Source organism: Anser brachyrhynchus (genome assembly GCF_964034855.1).
Source record: "Anser brachyrhynchus genome assembly, chromosome: 1".
In the NCBI taxonomy this organism is placed as follows: Eukaryota; Metazoa; Chordata; class Aves; order Anseriformes; family Anatidae; genus Anser; species Anser brachyrhynchus.
This window is the reverse complement of record NC_137694.1, coordinates 103,664,834-103,681,723: the sequence shown is the minus strand read 5'-3', so window position 1 is coordinate 103,681,723 and position 16,890 is coordinate 103,664,834. Positions and strand designations below refer to the sequence as shown.

The following is a 16,890-nucleotide window of genomic DNA, read 5'->3' as shown; positions in this document are numbered from 1 at the left end:
TGCTGAATTTGCAAGAGGTGTCAGCCTCTTGGCAACCCAAGTAATTTGCTGAAAGGATTATCAAACTGACCAAGGAACCACTGATGAAATCCCAAAATTAATTATTTCCCTGGAAAAACAAGTGATGGTCTTAAACAACAGTCAAATTACAACAGTCCTGCTTGACCTGTATGGAGGCCTGTTAGAAAACGGTGGTTTACAATAGACTTTAGAGCTTTGAAAGAGATCACACCATCATTAAGTGTTACAGTTCCAGACATACTGCAGCTCTTGTATGACCTAGAAGCCAAAAAATATACCTGATATGCTATATGCTATAATTGGTATTGCAAACGCTTTTAAAAAATATAAAAAAAATCACAGTCATCAAAGAAAGAAGACCTTAGTTTGCCTTCACCTGGAATGGTGTGCAGTACAGCTGGAACCACCTGTCCCAAGGGTCCAAATACTCCATACTATATGCCATGGCATCATCCATCAGACTTTAAAGCAAGAGATCTCCAAAGAACTTTTCCTCTATCCTGATGATGGGAGAAACTACTTTAGAAGTACTAAGTAAAGGGCAATAGGTAATCGTTACTTTTCTTGGTGATAGATTTACCATTAGGGTCTCCAAAACAAGAAGGGATTTTCAAAAAATGCAGATTTTAGACATGCACTATGAGTAGAGATACATCCCAGCTGACCAAATTGCTTGGATAAGTACCACAGACACAATAAACAAGAAACCCAAGCCTTCTTGGGCATTACTGTATTCTGGAATATGCACATCTGTTGTTACTGCCAATTGACAAAACATGCATATTAAGTGATCTGAAAAAAAAAATATTATAAGTAAGAAGAAGAACACCAGTGAGCTTTGGAGCTAATCAGCAGGAGATAGTCCATGCCATGAAATTAGGACCAATTTGCATAGGTAGTAATGTAAAAATAGAAAAATTATATACATGTGCAGGAAAGAGGAATATCATACAGAGTTTGTGGTAATCAGCCTCTGAAGAGATGAGAGAGACACTTGGAACCCTAGAATCTGAACCACAAAAGAGCAGAAAATAAATTCTCTCCATTGGAACAAGAGTTCCTGGCTGCATATGTAGAGGGTGTGTGAGCATCACAGAAGTGTTGGAGTGCAGAGCAGCCACTGTCATTATGCACTCCATAAGCTATCCTGAACTTTATGTTCAAGGATTCAAAACAACTGAGGGAAGAACAGCCACCACAACATGGCAAAAATGTGTCCTAGCCCTTAGCCAATCTTTACATATTGTTTCAAGCTCCAGATCAGGATTAGCTGAACTTACTAAGTCAATGGCCAGCAAATCAATAATGTGAGGAAGACCAAACACCTTTGGCTGTTGAAGCACTAGTGTATGACGAATTAAGTACTGAAAATAAAGAACAAAGTTTGTTTATTGGTGGATCCTGTAACAGCATAGCAGGAGATAAACAGGAGATGGAAACCCTTGGAACACTTCTACAGGAGAAGCTGCCATCTGGGAGGAGGCTTGAAGAACTTTGAAAGGCCTTCAAAATAGCCTTGGAATATACTCAGAAGCATCAATGGGCTAGAGTTTATATAAATACAGACTCCTGGACAATGAGTAATGTTGTATGGAAATGGCCTAAAGAGTGAAATTGTGGTAATTGGTAGCAGTTAGGAAAAATATTTTAAGCAAAAGTATGGAAAGCAGTACAACAGCTGCTTGAGCAGAAAGACTTAAGAAAGACTTAATGTCAGGCTAATAATGTGCATATCCCAAATTCAAAGTCAGCTTAAGAAGATGAACACCGTAACTAAGCTGACTAGCTGCCTCAGTTTTTTCCTTAAAACTGTACTAAAAACACCAGAAAAAGGGTCTGTTGGGATGTATGACATCCCCACCTTCCTCACCTCCAGAAAAATGTGTGACCAGCTTATCTATAACCAGGAATATCTCACAGGAGCACTGAAGAAAACCATATACACTGAGCTCGGTTGGATGATAAAGTACCAGCCGGCCCTGGGGATTCTTGGATTGGGAAGCCTACAACAGTCAAAATCCCTAGGGAAGTGGCCCTTATTGTTTGAAGAGCAGGGTTTACTTACTGATTGGTCTTTGGAAACAGGACAATGAAATGTGTGCTGAATCATGCCCCTCTAATTCCAATTTTATGTCTTTATTTTTAGAGTTCTTGGATCTGAGGTTGGTGAATGGCAATGACTGTGCTGGACGGCTAGAAGTTTTCTACAATGGAACATGGGGGAGCATTTGTTCCAATCATATGTCTCAACTGACTGCAATAACTGCATGCAAACACCTGAACTGTGGAGATGGTGGGGAAATTGAAAAAGATTTCAAATACGGCAGAGGTTCTGGGCCCATGTGGTTGGACCACATTGAGTGCAATGAGAAACACAGCTCTCTCTGGCAATGTCAGTCAGACCCCTGGGATCCTCAGTCATGTGATAACCGAGCAGAAGAGACCCATATTTCTTGTACTGGTAACTACAAATGCATCTGTACAGGACCTCCCAAACGTAGAGACCTGTGCATGCATATGTGGACATTGTAGTACTTACCACATGTTCAATTGTTTTCCAGTTTATATTTTTCGTTTCATGAAAATGGCGCAAACATTTTTGTCTAATTCCTGTTCTAAATAAGTTAATTAAAATCATATGAGTATTGAAATCCAAGGGAAGACCCTGATAGCATGGTGCCATTGCATAACTGTAAATTAAAAATCTGTGATATGCAGTTAGTCTGTGAGATCTGAGATAAGATCAGATTTCTCAAGAAGTCTAGAGGCACATATGCATTTCTACATATATGGATGCATACCAGTGCATGTAGACATGTGAATGCACAGAAACATGTACAAGTGTATTTTAGTTCAATTCTAAAGGTCCATTTCTGGTGTCTGCTCTTACGATAGTATTTCATATCTGTGGGTTTCCACTGAAATATAAATGAATTTTAGATAACATTCAGATCTCTTGAAAGGCACTTCAAGAGAAAAGAAAGCAAGGTCCTCAGAGAGTTTCAGGAAATTTTTTTTATTTAAAGCAATAGCCAAACAGAGACCCACCAAGTATTAAATACTCCATGCATACATTACAGGAAAAAATTAACTTGATGATTAATCATAGAAACATAGAATGGTTTGACCTTAAAGATCATCTAGTTCCAACCCCCCCTGCCATAGGCAGGGATGATACCCATTAGATCAGGTTGGCCAAGGCCCCATCCAACCTGGCCTTGAACAGTGCCAGGGACAGAGCATCCACAGCTTCACTGGGCAACCTGCTCCAGTGCCTCGCCAGCCTTGCAGTGAAGTTAATGATCAGGCATTTTATATTACTTCACTTTTTTAGAATAATCTAATGATTTATTTACAATATTTAATTTCTGCAGGAAGAAAAGGGACAGCAACTCCAGCCACATCTGCTGAGTGTCCAAATTCTACAAGTTGCTCAGGTACCTCTACCTCTTTGTTTTTCCTTATTGGTCCCTGCGGACCTTCCTGCTGTTCAAGCAACACAGAAGTATGTTTGTTTTGCAGACAGGGAGAAGTTACGTGTCGTAGGAGGAGAGGATGTGTGCTCAGGAAGAGTGGAGATTTGGAACCAGGGTTCTTGGGGAACGATCTGTGATGATTCCTGGGATATAGCAGATGCTAATGTGGTATGCAGACAGCTGGGTTGTGGGTCTGCCGTGTCTGCTCTGAGTGAAGCTGCCTTTGGAGAAGGGACTGGTCCCATCTGGTTGGAGAAGATCCACTGTAAAGGAACAGAACTGTCTCTCTGGGACTGTCCTTCCAAGCCCTTGTTTGGCAAAAACTGTGATCATAAGGAGGACGCTGCTGTGGATTGCTCAGGTTAGTAAATGGTCCTTTGGTTCATTACACAGACTAGGAGAGGAGGTAGATATACATCCAAGTGACTAGCCCTTCCTAATTCTGACTGCAGGAACCTCACAAATGATGAGAAGATGTTCTTCCTATTTTTCACACTTACCTATTCCTTAACCTAGACTCATATTCCTTTCATAGGTGTGACAGAAACAACAGCATCATCCACTAGAGCAGGTAAAGTATTTGTTCTTCCCCCTCTTCATTTCTCCCATCAAATGAGAACTGAATGTCCCTGATACTGCATAGCAGGTAAAACAGCAGTATATTCCAGCTCATGAGAAAGCATCTCACTTAGTCTTTTGTAAAGGATGGTTGTGTGGCACCATCCCCAGCTGCTGAATTCTCTTTCCTTGAGGAGAACCCACAACTAGGCAGCAGGTGACCTGCTTCACCCTGCTACCATGGGCGCAGCAGGAGGCTCCAGAGGAGCAGCCTCTGGATCACCTGATTCTCCACCTGTTGCTTCTCTGTTTCCATTCAGATCTTCCACGCCAACCAGAGACACAAAATGTGAGAATTTCAGCGCCTGTCATCCTTTGTGTTATTCTGGGAGCTCTTCTCTGCCTGGTCCTTGCCATTCTTGCTGGACAGATCCGAAGTGCCAGGGCACAGAAGAGAGGTGTGTCCCTCAGTACTGTTACGAAATGCCTCCTTGAAGAAGCTGGCAAGTGTTAATTGCCTGGGGCAGCTGGGAGGATGGGTGGCTGAGGTGAATGATACCTGGTGCCACACTGAAATTTTCACTTACCCTCTGGCAGTGAAATAGTCCACCAGTGCAACTGGGAACTGGCAGCAGCCAGGACAACCACTAAGACACTTGGACCCTGCCCTGTCTTGCAGTGACCTGTCTGTGCAGAGAGAAATAGAGACAAGAGGACAGGAGATGTGGATGACTGCAGCAACTGGAAAATTCACAGCCAACACATTAGATCTCAGACAAATAGAATCATAGAATCATAGAATCATAGAATCGTTAAGGTTGGAAAAGACCTCCAAGATCATCTGGTCCAGCCATCCCCTACCACTGAATTCCCTCATCCAAATCATCAATGAAGATATTAAAGAGCATGGGCCCCAACACCGACCCCTAGGGAACACCAATGGTGACCGGTCACCAGCTGGATTTCACTCCATTCAACACCATTCTCTGGGCCTGGCCGTCCAGCCGGTTTTTAACCCAGCAAAGAGTGTACCTGTCCAAGCCATGGGCTGCCAGCTTCTCCAGGAGAATACTATGGGAGACCATGTCAAAGGCCTTGCTGAAATCTAGGTAGACTATGTCAACAGCCTTTTCCTCATTCTCCAGGTGGGTTACCTGGTCATAGAAGGAGATGAGGTTGGTCAGGTAGGACTTGCCTTTCATGAACCCGTGCTCACTGGGCCTGACCCCCTACATGCTGTGTGATAGCACTAAAGATTATCTGTTCCACAACCTTCCCTGACACCGAGATCAGACTGACAAGCCTGTAGTTCCCTGGGTCCTCCTAACAACCCTTCTTACAGATGGGCATCATATTAGCAAGTCTCCAGTCATCTGGGACTTTTCCGGTTGATCATGACCACTGATAGATGATGAAAAGTGGCTTGACAATCACATCTGCCAGCTCCCTCAGCACCCTCAGGTGGTTCCCATCTGGTCCCATGGACCTGGGACAGTCCAGGTAGGGTAGCAGGTCTCTAACTGTTTCCACCTGAATCGCGGGGGAGGGTTATTCTGCTCCCCATTTGACTTTCAGGTCAGAAGTCTGAGTACACCAAGGATAACTGGTCTAACTATTAAAGACAGATGTAAAGAAGGCATTGAGAATCTCAGCCTTTTCTTTATCCTCAGTAGTCATGTTTCCCAGCGTGTCCAGTAAAGGATGGAGATTCTCCTTGGCCTTCCTCTTACCAGTTATACATTTGTAAAAACATTTTTTGTATCTTTTACCACAGTGGCCAGGTTGAGCCCATGTTGGGCTTTAGCCCCTATGATTTTTTCCCTGCATATACTAGCAACTTCCCTGTACTTTCCCCAAGTTGCCTGTTCCTTCTTCCACTGGACCTAAACTCTCTTTTTCTCCCGGAGACCACTTTGCTAGGCCACTCTCCATCATCTTTGACAGGTCATGGAGAAAAGGAGTGGTACCTGAGGACTGGAAGAAAGCCCATGTCACCCCAGTCTTCAAAAAGGGCAAGGAGGAGGACTCAGGCAACTACAGACCAGTCAGCCTCACCTGTTCCTGGAAAAGTGATGGAATCACTCATCCTAGAGGTCATCTCCAAGCACATGGAGAAGAAGAAGGTGATCAGTAGTCAACATAGGTTCACCAAGGGGAAATCTACGAGAACAGAGGACACTCTTATGAGGACACTCTGAGAGAACTGGGCCTGTTTAGCCTGGAAAAGAGAAGACTGAGGAGAGACCTCATCAATGTGTATATATATCTGAGGGGAGGGTGTTGAGAGGATAGAGCCGGTCTCTTTTCAGTTGTGCCCAGCAACAGGACGAGAGGTAATGGGCACAAACTGAAGCATGGGAAGTTCCGGCTGAATATGAGGGGGCACTTCTTTACTGTGAGGGTGACAGAGCATTGGAACAGGTTTCCCAGAGAGGTTGTGGAGTCTCCTTCTCTGGAGATACTCAAAACCCGTCTAGATGCCATCCTGCGCAACGTGGTCTAGGTGACCCTACTTGGCAGAGGCTTGGACCGGATGACCTTCAGAGGTCCCTTCCAACCTTGGCCATTCTGTGATTCTGTGATTCTGTGAGACTCAGCAAAAGTTCCCTCTTCAGCCACACTGGTCTTCTTCCCTGCCAGCTCATCTTACGGCACACAGGGACAGCCTGCTCCTGCACCCTTAAGGCTTCCTTCTTGAAAGGCATTCAACCTTCCTGGACCCCTCTGCCCTTCAGGACTGACTCCCAAGAGACCCTCCCTACCAGTGTCCTGAACAATTCAAAGTTTGTCCTCCAAAAGTCCAAGGTAGCAATTTTACTGACCCCTCTCCTGACTTCACCAAGAATAGAGAACTCTACCATGTCATGGTCACTCTGACCAAGACAACTCCCAACCACCACATCTCCCACGAATTCTTCTCTGTCTGTGAACAGCAGGTCTAGCAGGGCACCCCCCTGGTAGGCTCACTAACTAGCTGAGTCAGGAAGCTGTCTTCCACACATTCCAGGAACCTCTTAGAATGCTTCCTCGGGGCTGTATTGTATTTCCAGCATATGTCCATGAAGTTGAAGTTGTCTCCAGTTCTGACTGTGAGACCTTTCCCCAAAGTGCCAAAAACATCAGAAGAGTTTTCAGCATCCTGAGTGAGGAGTTATTAGAACACAAAGCAAAACATACCTTTAAACCAAGAAACTCAAATCTGCACAGAGACAAAATAAATCGAATGGATTTGTTAACATACCTGCTTCCCCATCCAATATCTACCGTCTCCTTGTCAAGATAAATTTTTCTCCAAGTTTATTCTCAGACAGCACCTTCCTGTGACTTTCTGGGTAGTAAACAGGCCATGTAGACCCCTTTATGTCATTCATTTTCATGACCCCAGCCTAAGTGTGAACAGAGACTGTGTGAGTGATCACGTGTTTTACTTTCAGGCTCCAGAGTATCATACGACCCCTTCTCTGAGGCTGTCTATGAGGACATTGACTATAATCTGATGAGAGAAAAGCAGGGGATGACTCACCTCTCAGGTCTGTGTGTCTTGTTCTTATCAAGGGAAAATAAATTGAGAATAATTCCTTCTGGTGGCCCAAATCCCAGTCTGAAACTTTGCAGTTCCTAAATCTACCAGAAAACTGAACAGTTCCTTCACTTGAGGAGAAGTATTTCCTGACCAGTGGACTGCAATAATTCCTCTTCAAGGGACAATTCATTTTGTGCTGTGCCCCCTGCCTCTATAAAGCACAGAACAATATGCCTCCACCTCCTGTCCGTCCCCATCCGCCTGCCCCCCCACCCCCCCCCAAAAAAAAGAAAGAAAAAGAAAAAAAGCTTTTGTTGCAATTGATTAAAGCAGGAACAAATAAAGCAATAATCTGTATCCCCCTTCTGGTAGCCACATGTCTCTGTAGGCTTCATTCTGTTGATTGCTTTCTGCTTTTATGGCTTGCCTTCCCTATGAGTTCCAGAAGAATTCTTAGCTATTTCAGTGTAAGCCCTTAAGGACTAATACTGACTGCCCAAGAATCTGCTTCTTCTCCAAAGAAGCACCTTAGCTCACTTGGTTATCTTTGCTACAGGTTTTATTGAAGACTGCAGGCACTCTTCCAAATGGCAGCATAGACTATGTGCTACAAGCGGAAAGAATGCAGTCAGGTTTGACTGGCTTCCTGAATTTACAGACCCAGGCTACCAGTCCTCTTATATGCATTTAGTTACTTTCCTGTACATTGTATCATGCGTTTTTTTTGTTTTTTTTTTTTGGTTGGTTGGTTGGTTGGTTGGTTGGCTGGTTTTTTTTCTGGCTGATTCTTATATTCTATGAACCAGCACGTTTTGGGTTTTTTCGCTGTTTCGTTTCGTTTCGTTTTGTTTTGTCATTGGCTATACTTTATCTGCATGCATTCAGCCTCCAATCACTAGTAATATAATTTGTTACTTCATGCCAAATATCCTTCAGAACTATTTAGGTACCTCCCCTGCTATCCCTATACATTACCATAGCTGCCTTAGTAAACGGCTACACTGGAGAGCAATAAACTGAATGTATGTATAATCCATACAATCAGTCATTCTCAACCTCAAATTACTTGAGTTAGATCTGCAGCCTTATTGATCCTGGATCTGTTTTCCTCATGATGCAGTTTAGCAACTCAGGAGAGTTTACTGTGATACCACACTTCCTCATTGGTCCTGTAGCAACTCAAGGTAATGTAATGGAGATCCTGTAATGAAAGAGACACTTCTAGCTTTTAATTTCCAAAGCATTATTGATTATTAAAACACTTCTTTTTTTTTTTTTTTCCTGAACCTCATGTTCAATAGTAATGTTAGATAGTAAGTGAAAAATTTTTCATTAATTTTTGTGGTGGAAGTGTGTCATACAATCTTGTATAAAAGTGCTAGTCTTCTCTTTTTTTCTACTTCTGAGGGCTGTCTGCCCTCCCTGCCCACTTTTTTATGCAGAGGGATGGAGAGCTCTTGCGCACTAAGGAAAACATCCTTAAAGAGTTGCCAGCTCTGCTCAGCTCCTTTGTCCCTAAGGACGGAGTTCCAGGGGATCTCATCTACTAGGTCTTTCAATAGCTTGAAGTTTGCTCTTTGGAAGTTCAGATCCCGACTTTGCTCTTTGCCAGGCCTTTATTCCTCGAGATTACAAACTCAACCACAGCATGGTTACTGCAGCCCAATCTGCCTCCAATCTGGCAACTGCTTCTCCCAGGAATTGTAACTGTAATAACTTGCAAACTGTTGTTTCATTTCTGAGATAAATGTGGGGAATTAAGACAGAGAAAAAACATGCTGTGGGTGGCATACTTCTGGAGTTGAACAGGAAATGTTCAGCCCAGTGACCTGATGAAAAATGCAGTCTTCCAGGTATGGTTTTGCTGGTGGTGGTGGTTTTGTTCTTGTTGTTGTTTGTTTGTTTGTTTGTTTCTATTTGACAATGGAAAATGGAAAATGCTCCCCGAAAGGGAGATTTTCCTAGTGCAGATCAAAAAAAATTTTTGCATTTTCCTAGTGCAGATCAAAAACCTCACTTTAATATTGCCTGCCCTCAGAGAAATCAATTGTTAAAGGCCCAACCAGTTTTGGATTTCAGCTGTCCACATCCCTAACTCTCTGCTGTGCTATGTTTTTTTATTTTTTATTGCTTTTACTATATTGAGGGTTTTAGTTATTTAAACTAAAAGCTTTATTTTCCTTACTTGTTTTGAAGTTTTCACCAAGAAGAAAATTATTCCAAATAAGATCTCTTTTTTCTAATTCACACTGAATGTTGAATATTGTGCAAAAAAAATGAAATGGGAGCACTTTGATTTACTTTCATTTCATATATGTTTTATACCTATGCAGTGTTTGTGTATGTATATACCATAAGACAGTGAAAACTAAGATTCTTTGAGGGATGACTTCCGGGTGTGTCCAGATCACAGAGCTACCTACCCCTGAGAAATCAGAGAGCTCACTACTCACAGAACTAGTGAAACACAGAGATAAACAAGGAAAACTTATTATTTTGTAATTATGAAATGTAATAGGGAAGCTTACCTTAGCACTAGCTGTATTCTTCCAGACCTTTCTCCCTTTCGCGTTCATCCTCCACATTGGCTTCTGTTTTGTACTTGTTACAACAATGTATAACAATTATTGGAGCGGTATCATTGTCATCTGGAATACTTTAGAGCTCTCAGGAGGATTCTTAATTTCTTATCATTCATTTTCATCACAGTACTGTCAGTATTGCAAGCCCTTATCTTTGGATCGTCAGCTACTGTTCTCTCCAGTGGAAGTTCTCTCCCTTTTACAGTTAATACCAGTATTGTTCCAGAGGTCCCACTACTGCCTGGAAATACCCTGGAAGATGGTTATGATGATGTGACAGAAGCTCCTGGACCTAAAGATGCTTCCTTTCCAGGGAAGAATGAGCAAGAAATCATTGGAGTTCTGGACAAAAGTGACGGAAACAGGTATTCATGGACAGGTGAGTCCAGAAGAGCAGTGCTGCTAATTTTCATAATCTATAGTTATTGTACTGAACTCAGGGGAAATCAGTGTGGAGCATACTGCAAGAGATCATCTAGATTTATCTAACCACTGTAAGGAAGGAACACTACCTTCCTACACTCTTCCAGTTAGATGTTCGTCTGGTCTTTCAGACATTCAGTAACAATGTTCTCACAACCCCTGCAGGTAATCTATACCCATACTTTGTTTTCCTTGGGAGGATCCAAATCAGGGCATATTCATGGGAAGGAGAACACATCTACAAAATTTGCAATGTGTCAGATAAAGATAGCAAAAAAGCTTTTTAACACTGGAGGTGGTAAAGCACTGAATCGGGTTATTTTGTGTTATTGAATACAGATTGCCTTTATTAAAAATGTTTATTAGATCAGATCTGAGAAAAGTATGCTTGATCCTTGGATATGCGTACATGTAGCAGGAGGCAGAATGAAAAAAGCTGTTCTCAAGTTTTTCTGAAGGAGACAACTGCCAGCCCATGCCTTCAGCTGCACAGCTGTGTAGAGGTAAAACATACAGAATGTGCATTTGTCTGTGTTCTTCCCTTCATGTTTTCAGACTCTAACGTGTCAAGAAACAGGACCCCTGAGACTCAAAGAGATTCATCCCCTGCTCTTGAAGACACAGTTTATGATGACATTGAAGAGACGGGACACTGATCAAGATCGCTGAGCAGTACTGAACACTTTTGGAAGTACTCCCCTCTTCATAAAATGCTAATCATGTACTAGCAGAACTAGAACAACCCACATTTAGAATTAGTTTTCATAAGTTTGGTTTATTTGCAGAGAAGTGATTATGTATTTAGAAGAAATACAAGCATTAGCTTATTTAGACAGCTTTTCAAGTTTCTCTTAACGACCTGGGCACTTTTTTTTTTTTTTAATTTCTAAATAGTTTCATTGCTTCTTTTTCCTTTTTTTAAAAAAAAAAAAAAAAACTGAGGTAATTTTTCAGCCATGATATTTTCTTATTAAAACTGTTTAAAAATCTTTTCTCAAGTGTATGTTTCTCCTCCCAGATACACCTCAGTGTATTAGGAATTTTGATTATTAGGAATTGTGACTGAACTGCAAGAAAATCATCAAAGCTGTGTTTAATCTTTTGGATGTTCTTATTTGTCACATAGAATGTGAGAGCCAGAAGTAATTTGCTAGGTAGCACTTAGTGAGATAACAAACTAAACGAGAGGTTATTCTTGTCCTCACTTTAAATGCAGGTCTGTCATTTGAACTATGTGCAAGTGAATTACAATTTGGACTGGGTGAAAAAACTCCTCTTATCTCCCTCTATACCATAATGAATTATTGTCTCCCAAAGTCATATCGATTATACTGTAATAGAAAGTTTAATTTCTTTCCACATATGGCAAATGGTGGTCATATCTATAGGTTTCCGTCATGTCATTTATTTTCATCATGTGAAGGCAGACTGCAAAAGTCCAAAAGTTGATGGAGTAGAAGTACTGTTGTCTTGGCTCCTAATGAAATTTCTTGTAGGTTTTGAAAGAAAAAGCTTCCCTTGAAATCTGCTATCTCTATTGGTGTACTGGTTTTGGCTGGAATAGAGTTAGTTTTCATCATAGTAGCAAACATGGTGAGGTGTTTTGCATTTGTGATGAAAAACAGTATTGATAATAAACTGATGTTTTAGTTGCTGCTAAGCAGTGCTTACACAGTATCAAGGTCTTTGACTCTCATGCTGCCCTGCCAGCAAGGAGGCTGGGAATGCACAAGAAGCTGAGAGAGGACACAACCAGAACTTACTCAAACTGACCAAACAGACTTTCTATACTGTATGATGTTATGCTCAGCAATAAAACTGGGGGGAAAGAAGGAAGAAGAGGGAATGTTCAGAGTTATGGAGTTTGTCTTTCCAAGTAACAATTATGTGTGATGGGCCCTGCTTTCCTGGAAATGACTGAACATCTGCCCACCAATGGCAAGTAGTGAATAAATTCCTTATTTTGCTTTGCTTGCATTCACAGTTTCTGCTTTACCTATTAAACTGACCTTATCTCAAGCCATGAGTTTCCTCACTTTTCACTTTCTGATTCTCTTTACCATCCCACTGTGGGTCCATGAGCGAACTGCCTGCTGGGCTTAAAAAACAACACTTGGCCTCCGCTTATCCCTCAAAATTTTTGGGCCCCTCACTACAAGAAAGACGTCAAGGCCCTGGACCTTGTCCAGAGAAGGGCTATGAAGCTGGTGAAGGATCTGGAACACAAGTCTTATGAGGAGCGGCTGAGGGAACTGGGGTTGTTTAGGCTGGAGAAGAGGAGGCTCAGGGAAGACCTTATTGCTCTCTACAGCTACCTGAAAGGCAGTTGTGGGGAGCTGGGGGTCAGCCTCTTCTCACATATAACTAGTGATAGCACTAGAGGGAATTGCCTCAAGTTGTGCCAGGGGAGGTTTGGGTTGGAAATTAGGAGACATTTCTTCTCAGAAAGAGTAGTCAGGAACCAGAACGGGTTGCCCAGGGAGGTGGTGGCATCACTGTCCCTGGGGGTGTTCAAGGAAAGGTTGGACCTGGTGCTTAGGGACATGGTTTAGTGGCTGACATTGGTAGTACGGGGATGGTTGGAGCAAATGATCTTGGAGGTCTTTTCCAACTGTAATGATTCTATGAAAATCTGAGCCCCACCTTTCCAATAGACACTCCCAACAAAGCTGCATTTGCATAAAGCATGCCACTGTAAAGATGTGTCTAGATGATATATCCATGAGAGTCACCATAATGAAGACGAAATTCTCATTTACATATAAAAACAACAGTTGTTCTAGCTAGCACGGTACATCAAGAAGTGTGAGTTTGACTCAAACAGCAGAGAAGACAAACAGACAAGTAAATCCTTTCCCAAACAATCTCATTAACCTCATTAGCCCACCATCAGGACACCTTATAACCTTGTGCCAGGGACGGAGGCAGAAGTTACACTGAGATGAACTGAATATTTCTTTGTACTCACTGAGGATCCTGGCAAATCTATGCTTCTCTGGATGTCTGCCTCTCAGCACCAAAGAGAGCTTCACTGCAGAATATCATGAGAGCACAGTGTTCTCCTAATCTGTACTGCTATTATTATGTGATATTTAGGATGTTTCTATCTGCGTAGCATTATCCTTTCTGAGCTAGACTGGAAGGAATGAGGAGGAAACTGAAAAGGAAAGGCAAATTTGGCAAAGATGAGGCCTTTTGTTAAAATTCCTAAGGGAATGTAATCATCTGGACATGTATCTCCAAGCAGGACTTGTTTACTTCCTCCCTAGGTTTACAAGAGTACATAAAGTCGTTCCAGTAACCAATTATCCTGGTCCCTCTGGTGGCCAAGTCCTGTTTATACATGTCTAGCCCTTTTTATCCCCTTATACCTCTATTTTTGCAGCCTTGTTCCTCCACACATCACTTAGATGTATTCTTTTCCCTCTTTTTGGTCCCCCCCATAAACACCCATGAATCTGGTGCAATCCCAAAATGCTCTTCTCCTGCATCCTATAAGGTATCCCAGATCCCTTTGCAGTAATATCCTCTCAGTCCCTCTCCTGTTGACTTGATGGGTTTTATCCTTGAATAATGGGGCTGATGGCTGCCCTGAGGCAGCCCTGTGTGGAGCCTGGGAAAGTGTTTTCCAGCTCTTGGAGGGAGGTGGAATTTGGGTTCCCACCTACTACTTGGGTTCCCACCAGCTACTGAGATGAGGGATATCTTGGCCAGCTGTGTGCATGTGTGTCTGTGCCTGTGTGTGTGTATGGACAACGGTCTGTACGCGCATCTGGAGTGAGGCTGTAGCCTCAAGGGTTCTTATGTCCAGGTATCACATGGATCCAGGGGCAGATCTTGAGCAGTCTGAGTGTCTGAGCCCAGCTGTTGGAGGGATCCACCTTGTACATCTGTATATATCCTCACTAGTAGACTTCCATTTTGCTCAGCCAAAGAGGGTAGCAGAGTGAGGCCATTGGAATTGTCTGTTTCCATGTGAGCGCCCTGAGCATATCTGTGATCTGTGTGGCCAGCAATGTCCATGCGCTTACGTAGTGCATATGTGCACTCTGTGTGAATCTGCCTACTGGAAATATATCTTCAGCCTCACCACTGGATGGACCTGAGAAGGACATGGAGAGATGTAGATTTGAAAGGTGGACTATCTGGTGGATAAGAAACTGGCTGGACAGTTGCATCTGGAGAGCTGCTGTCAACAGCTCAATGTCTAGGTGGAGATCAGTGATGAGCGGTGTCTCTCAGGGGTCCATACTGGGACCTGTACTGTTTAATATCTTTATTAATAACATAGTAAGATTGAGTGCACCCTCAGCAAGTTTGTGGATGATGCCAAGCTGAGTCACTTTGTCTTGAGACACCTCTCATTTGTAGGCATCTGCTACATATCCAGCACTGTCCCCCAAAAGTTGATCAACATCCTGAGTCCTAAGAATGCTACTTCTTTCGCTGTGTGTAGTACTCACACATGCGTCTTCCTAGACAGCCCTAATTGAATGTGTTTAATTGGTAGTCACTGCATATGATCATTACATAGCAATATGCCATTCACTATCTTACAACCTTATCACGAACCAAAAAATTTGTGAAGGGCTGGCAGCAGCATCTTGGATATGTGGATTTCTTCCAGCCATGCCCACAGAGCTCAGACCTTGCAGATGCCATTCAGTGGTCCAAATGTGATTAACCACTCCTAGTGCAATATCCTGGCAATACTTAATCTTGTTTGTGCTAGCACCCACAGAAATGAGATCAGTATGTTTGTTATTGGCATTCTTACTCTTTGCAATTTTAGTTTGATCTTGACTTCCTATACCCATCTTGATTCACTTTGGTGTGGGACAGCTCAAAGCATTTTTAACCTGTGCTTTCCACCTTACTGTGGTTCTACTATTCTATGGCAATGCCACATTCATGTATATGACACCTGCATCTAGCTATTCACCAGATCAGTCTGTTTCACTGCCCCTTATTGGACTGATCACACAACCAAAGCTGTCAACTCACCTGGCTAATATGGACTATGGTTAACCCCCAAAATATTCCCACCATCGCCAGACATGTGAATTAACCATACAGAACAAGCACTTGAAAGGACAAAAATTTCAGAGAAACAATATGACCACTCAGAATGAAGATCTGAGCTTGGAAGTGAGCATAATACAAAGGGGAGAGATGAAACTCTAACTTCTTGAAGCAAAAGTCATACTGGGGAAAAAATGTTTCTGTACCAAAGTAAACAGCAGGCATCAGCAAATAGGGAAAAAGGTACGTAACTCCTTTAACAATAATTACTACTATAGCAACAAATTATGCATGAAGTAAGTGAAACCAGGCAGAAGAGATGAGAAAAGAGAGAGTAGAAATTGTTTACATTGAGGAATTTATTCAGATATTTCTCCACTCTTACTCCAGAAGCAGCAAAGCTATCTAGAAACAGGTTATCTTTAGTAGAAGTTAAATAAAGTTTCTGTATCATTCCAGTGACAAACACACTTGCAGTATCACAGAATCACATGCAAGCTAAACAATTGCAGGAGAAAGAACTCGTGAGGGAGATCAATCTCTCCATAAATCCACACTCCACCTGCCCTGAAGTCCAAATTGGTGAACTAATCCAATTCCAGGGAGGCAGGAGAAAAGAATGTCTCACTCTGCTTCCTTTCAGAAATAGGAGCACCCCTGCCAACCCCATTCACTTTCTCTCCCACTCACCTCTTCTCAGCCACAGAAGGATGTCAGGAGGGAGGCACCTGTGAAAGCCCAACACTGTTCACAGCAGGGCTCCCTCCAAAGCTAGATCCAGCCTTCCCAGGTTAGATCATGACGGTCTCTTTCCACCTTCGCAGCTCCCCTCCCTTTCCATCGGCCCAGAAGAGCTCTTCTTCCCACTCCCACAGCAAGGCTGCCGTCGCAGGGAAAGAACCCACCCCAGCGTTTCACCCTGAAACGTTTTAAGCCATTCCCCCACCCTGTCCCCAGGCTGCACGGGGGGAAACAAACACTGAGAGGTCCATGATACCAGTACCCTCTGTAGGCTCCAACACGGACAGTGTGCTTTTGGGAAAACATCCTGGACTTCTCTGCTAAAGACAACTCCCAGCTTTCCTCCTTGGGAGCTTCCTCTCCTCCTGCCTCAGCATAGAGGAGGACACAGACTCCCTCCCCAACTCCTCCCTCTTCTTCCCAAGCCAGGCTCCATAGGAAAGACAGCAAACAGCACCTCACAGCCGGGACCAGGCCCCAGCCGCGCCAGGCCAGGAAAACTCCCGGGGAAAGCCACAGAAAGACGTGAGGAAAGGAGAACACA

The 16,890-nt window shown here is 43.0% G+C and overlaps 1 protein-coding gene and 1 long non-coding RNA gene across 6 annotated transcripts in view; one reads left to right on the top strand and one right to left on the bottom strand.

Moving 5' to 3' along the window:
- Nucleotides 1–16,649, top strand: part of LOC308192484 (antigen WC1.1-like) — a 73,981-nt gene extending 57,332 nt beyond the window's left edge. For all 5 annotated transcript variants that reach the window (XM_080586088.1, XM_080586086.1, XM_080586087.1 and 2 more), the window contains 8 exons: nt 2,168–2,482; nt 3,396–3,458; nt 3,544–3,858; nt 4,033–4,068; nt 4,376–4,513; nt 7,490–7,585; nt 10,366–10,539; nt 11,139–16,649. In XM_080586088.1, coding sequence (XP_080442214.1) covers nt 2,168–2,482; nt 3,396–3,458; nt 3,544–3,858; nt 4,033–4,068; nt 4,376–4,513; nt 7,490–7,585; nt 10,366–10,539; nt 11,139–11,239 — 1,238 coding nt within the window. In that variant the 3' untranslated portion in view covers nt 11,240–16,649. The remainder of the gene's footprint in view (nt 1–2,167; nt 2,483–3,395; nt 3,459–3,543; nt 3,859–4,032; nt 4,069–4,375; nt 4,514–7,489; nt 7,586–10,365; nt 10,540–11,138) is intronic.
- On the bottom strand, nt 4,566–10,508 carry LOC308192642. The gene is made up of 3 exons (XR_013948960.1): nt 10,107–10,508; nt 7,297–7,441; nt 4,566–4,742 (listed from the first exon to the last, which is right to left on the bottom strand). It is a non-coding gene; the product is annotated as an uncharacterized lncRNA (long non-coding RNA).
- Nucleotides 16,650–16,890: the final 241 nt, after the last annotated feature.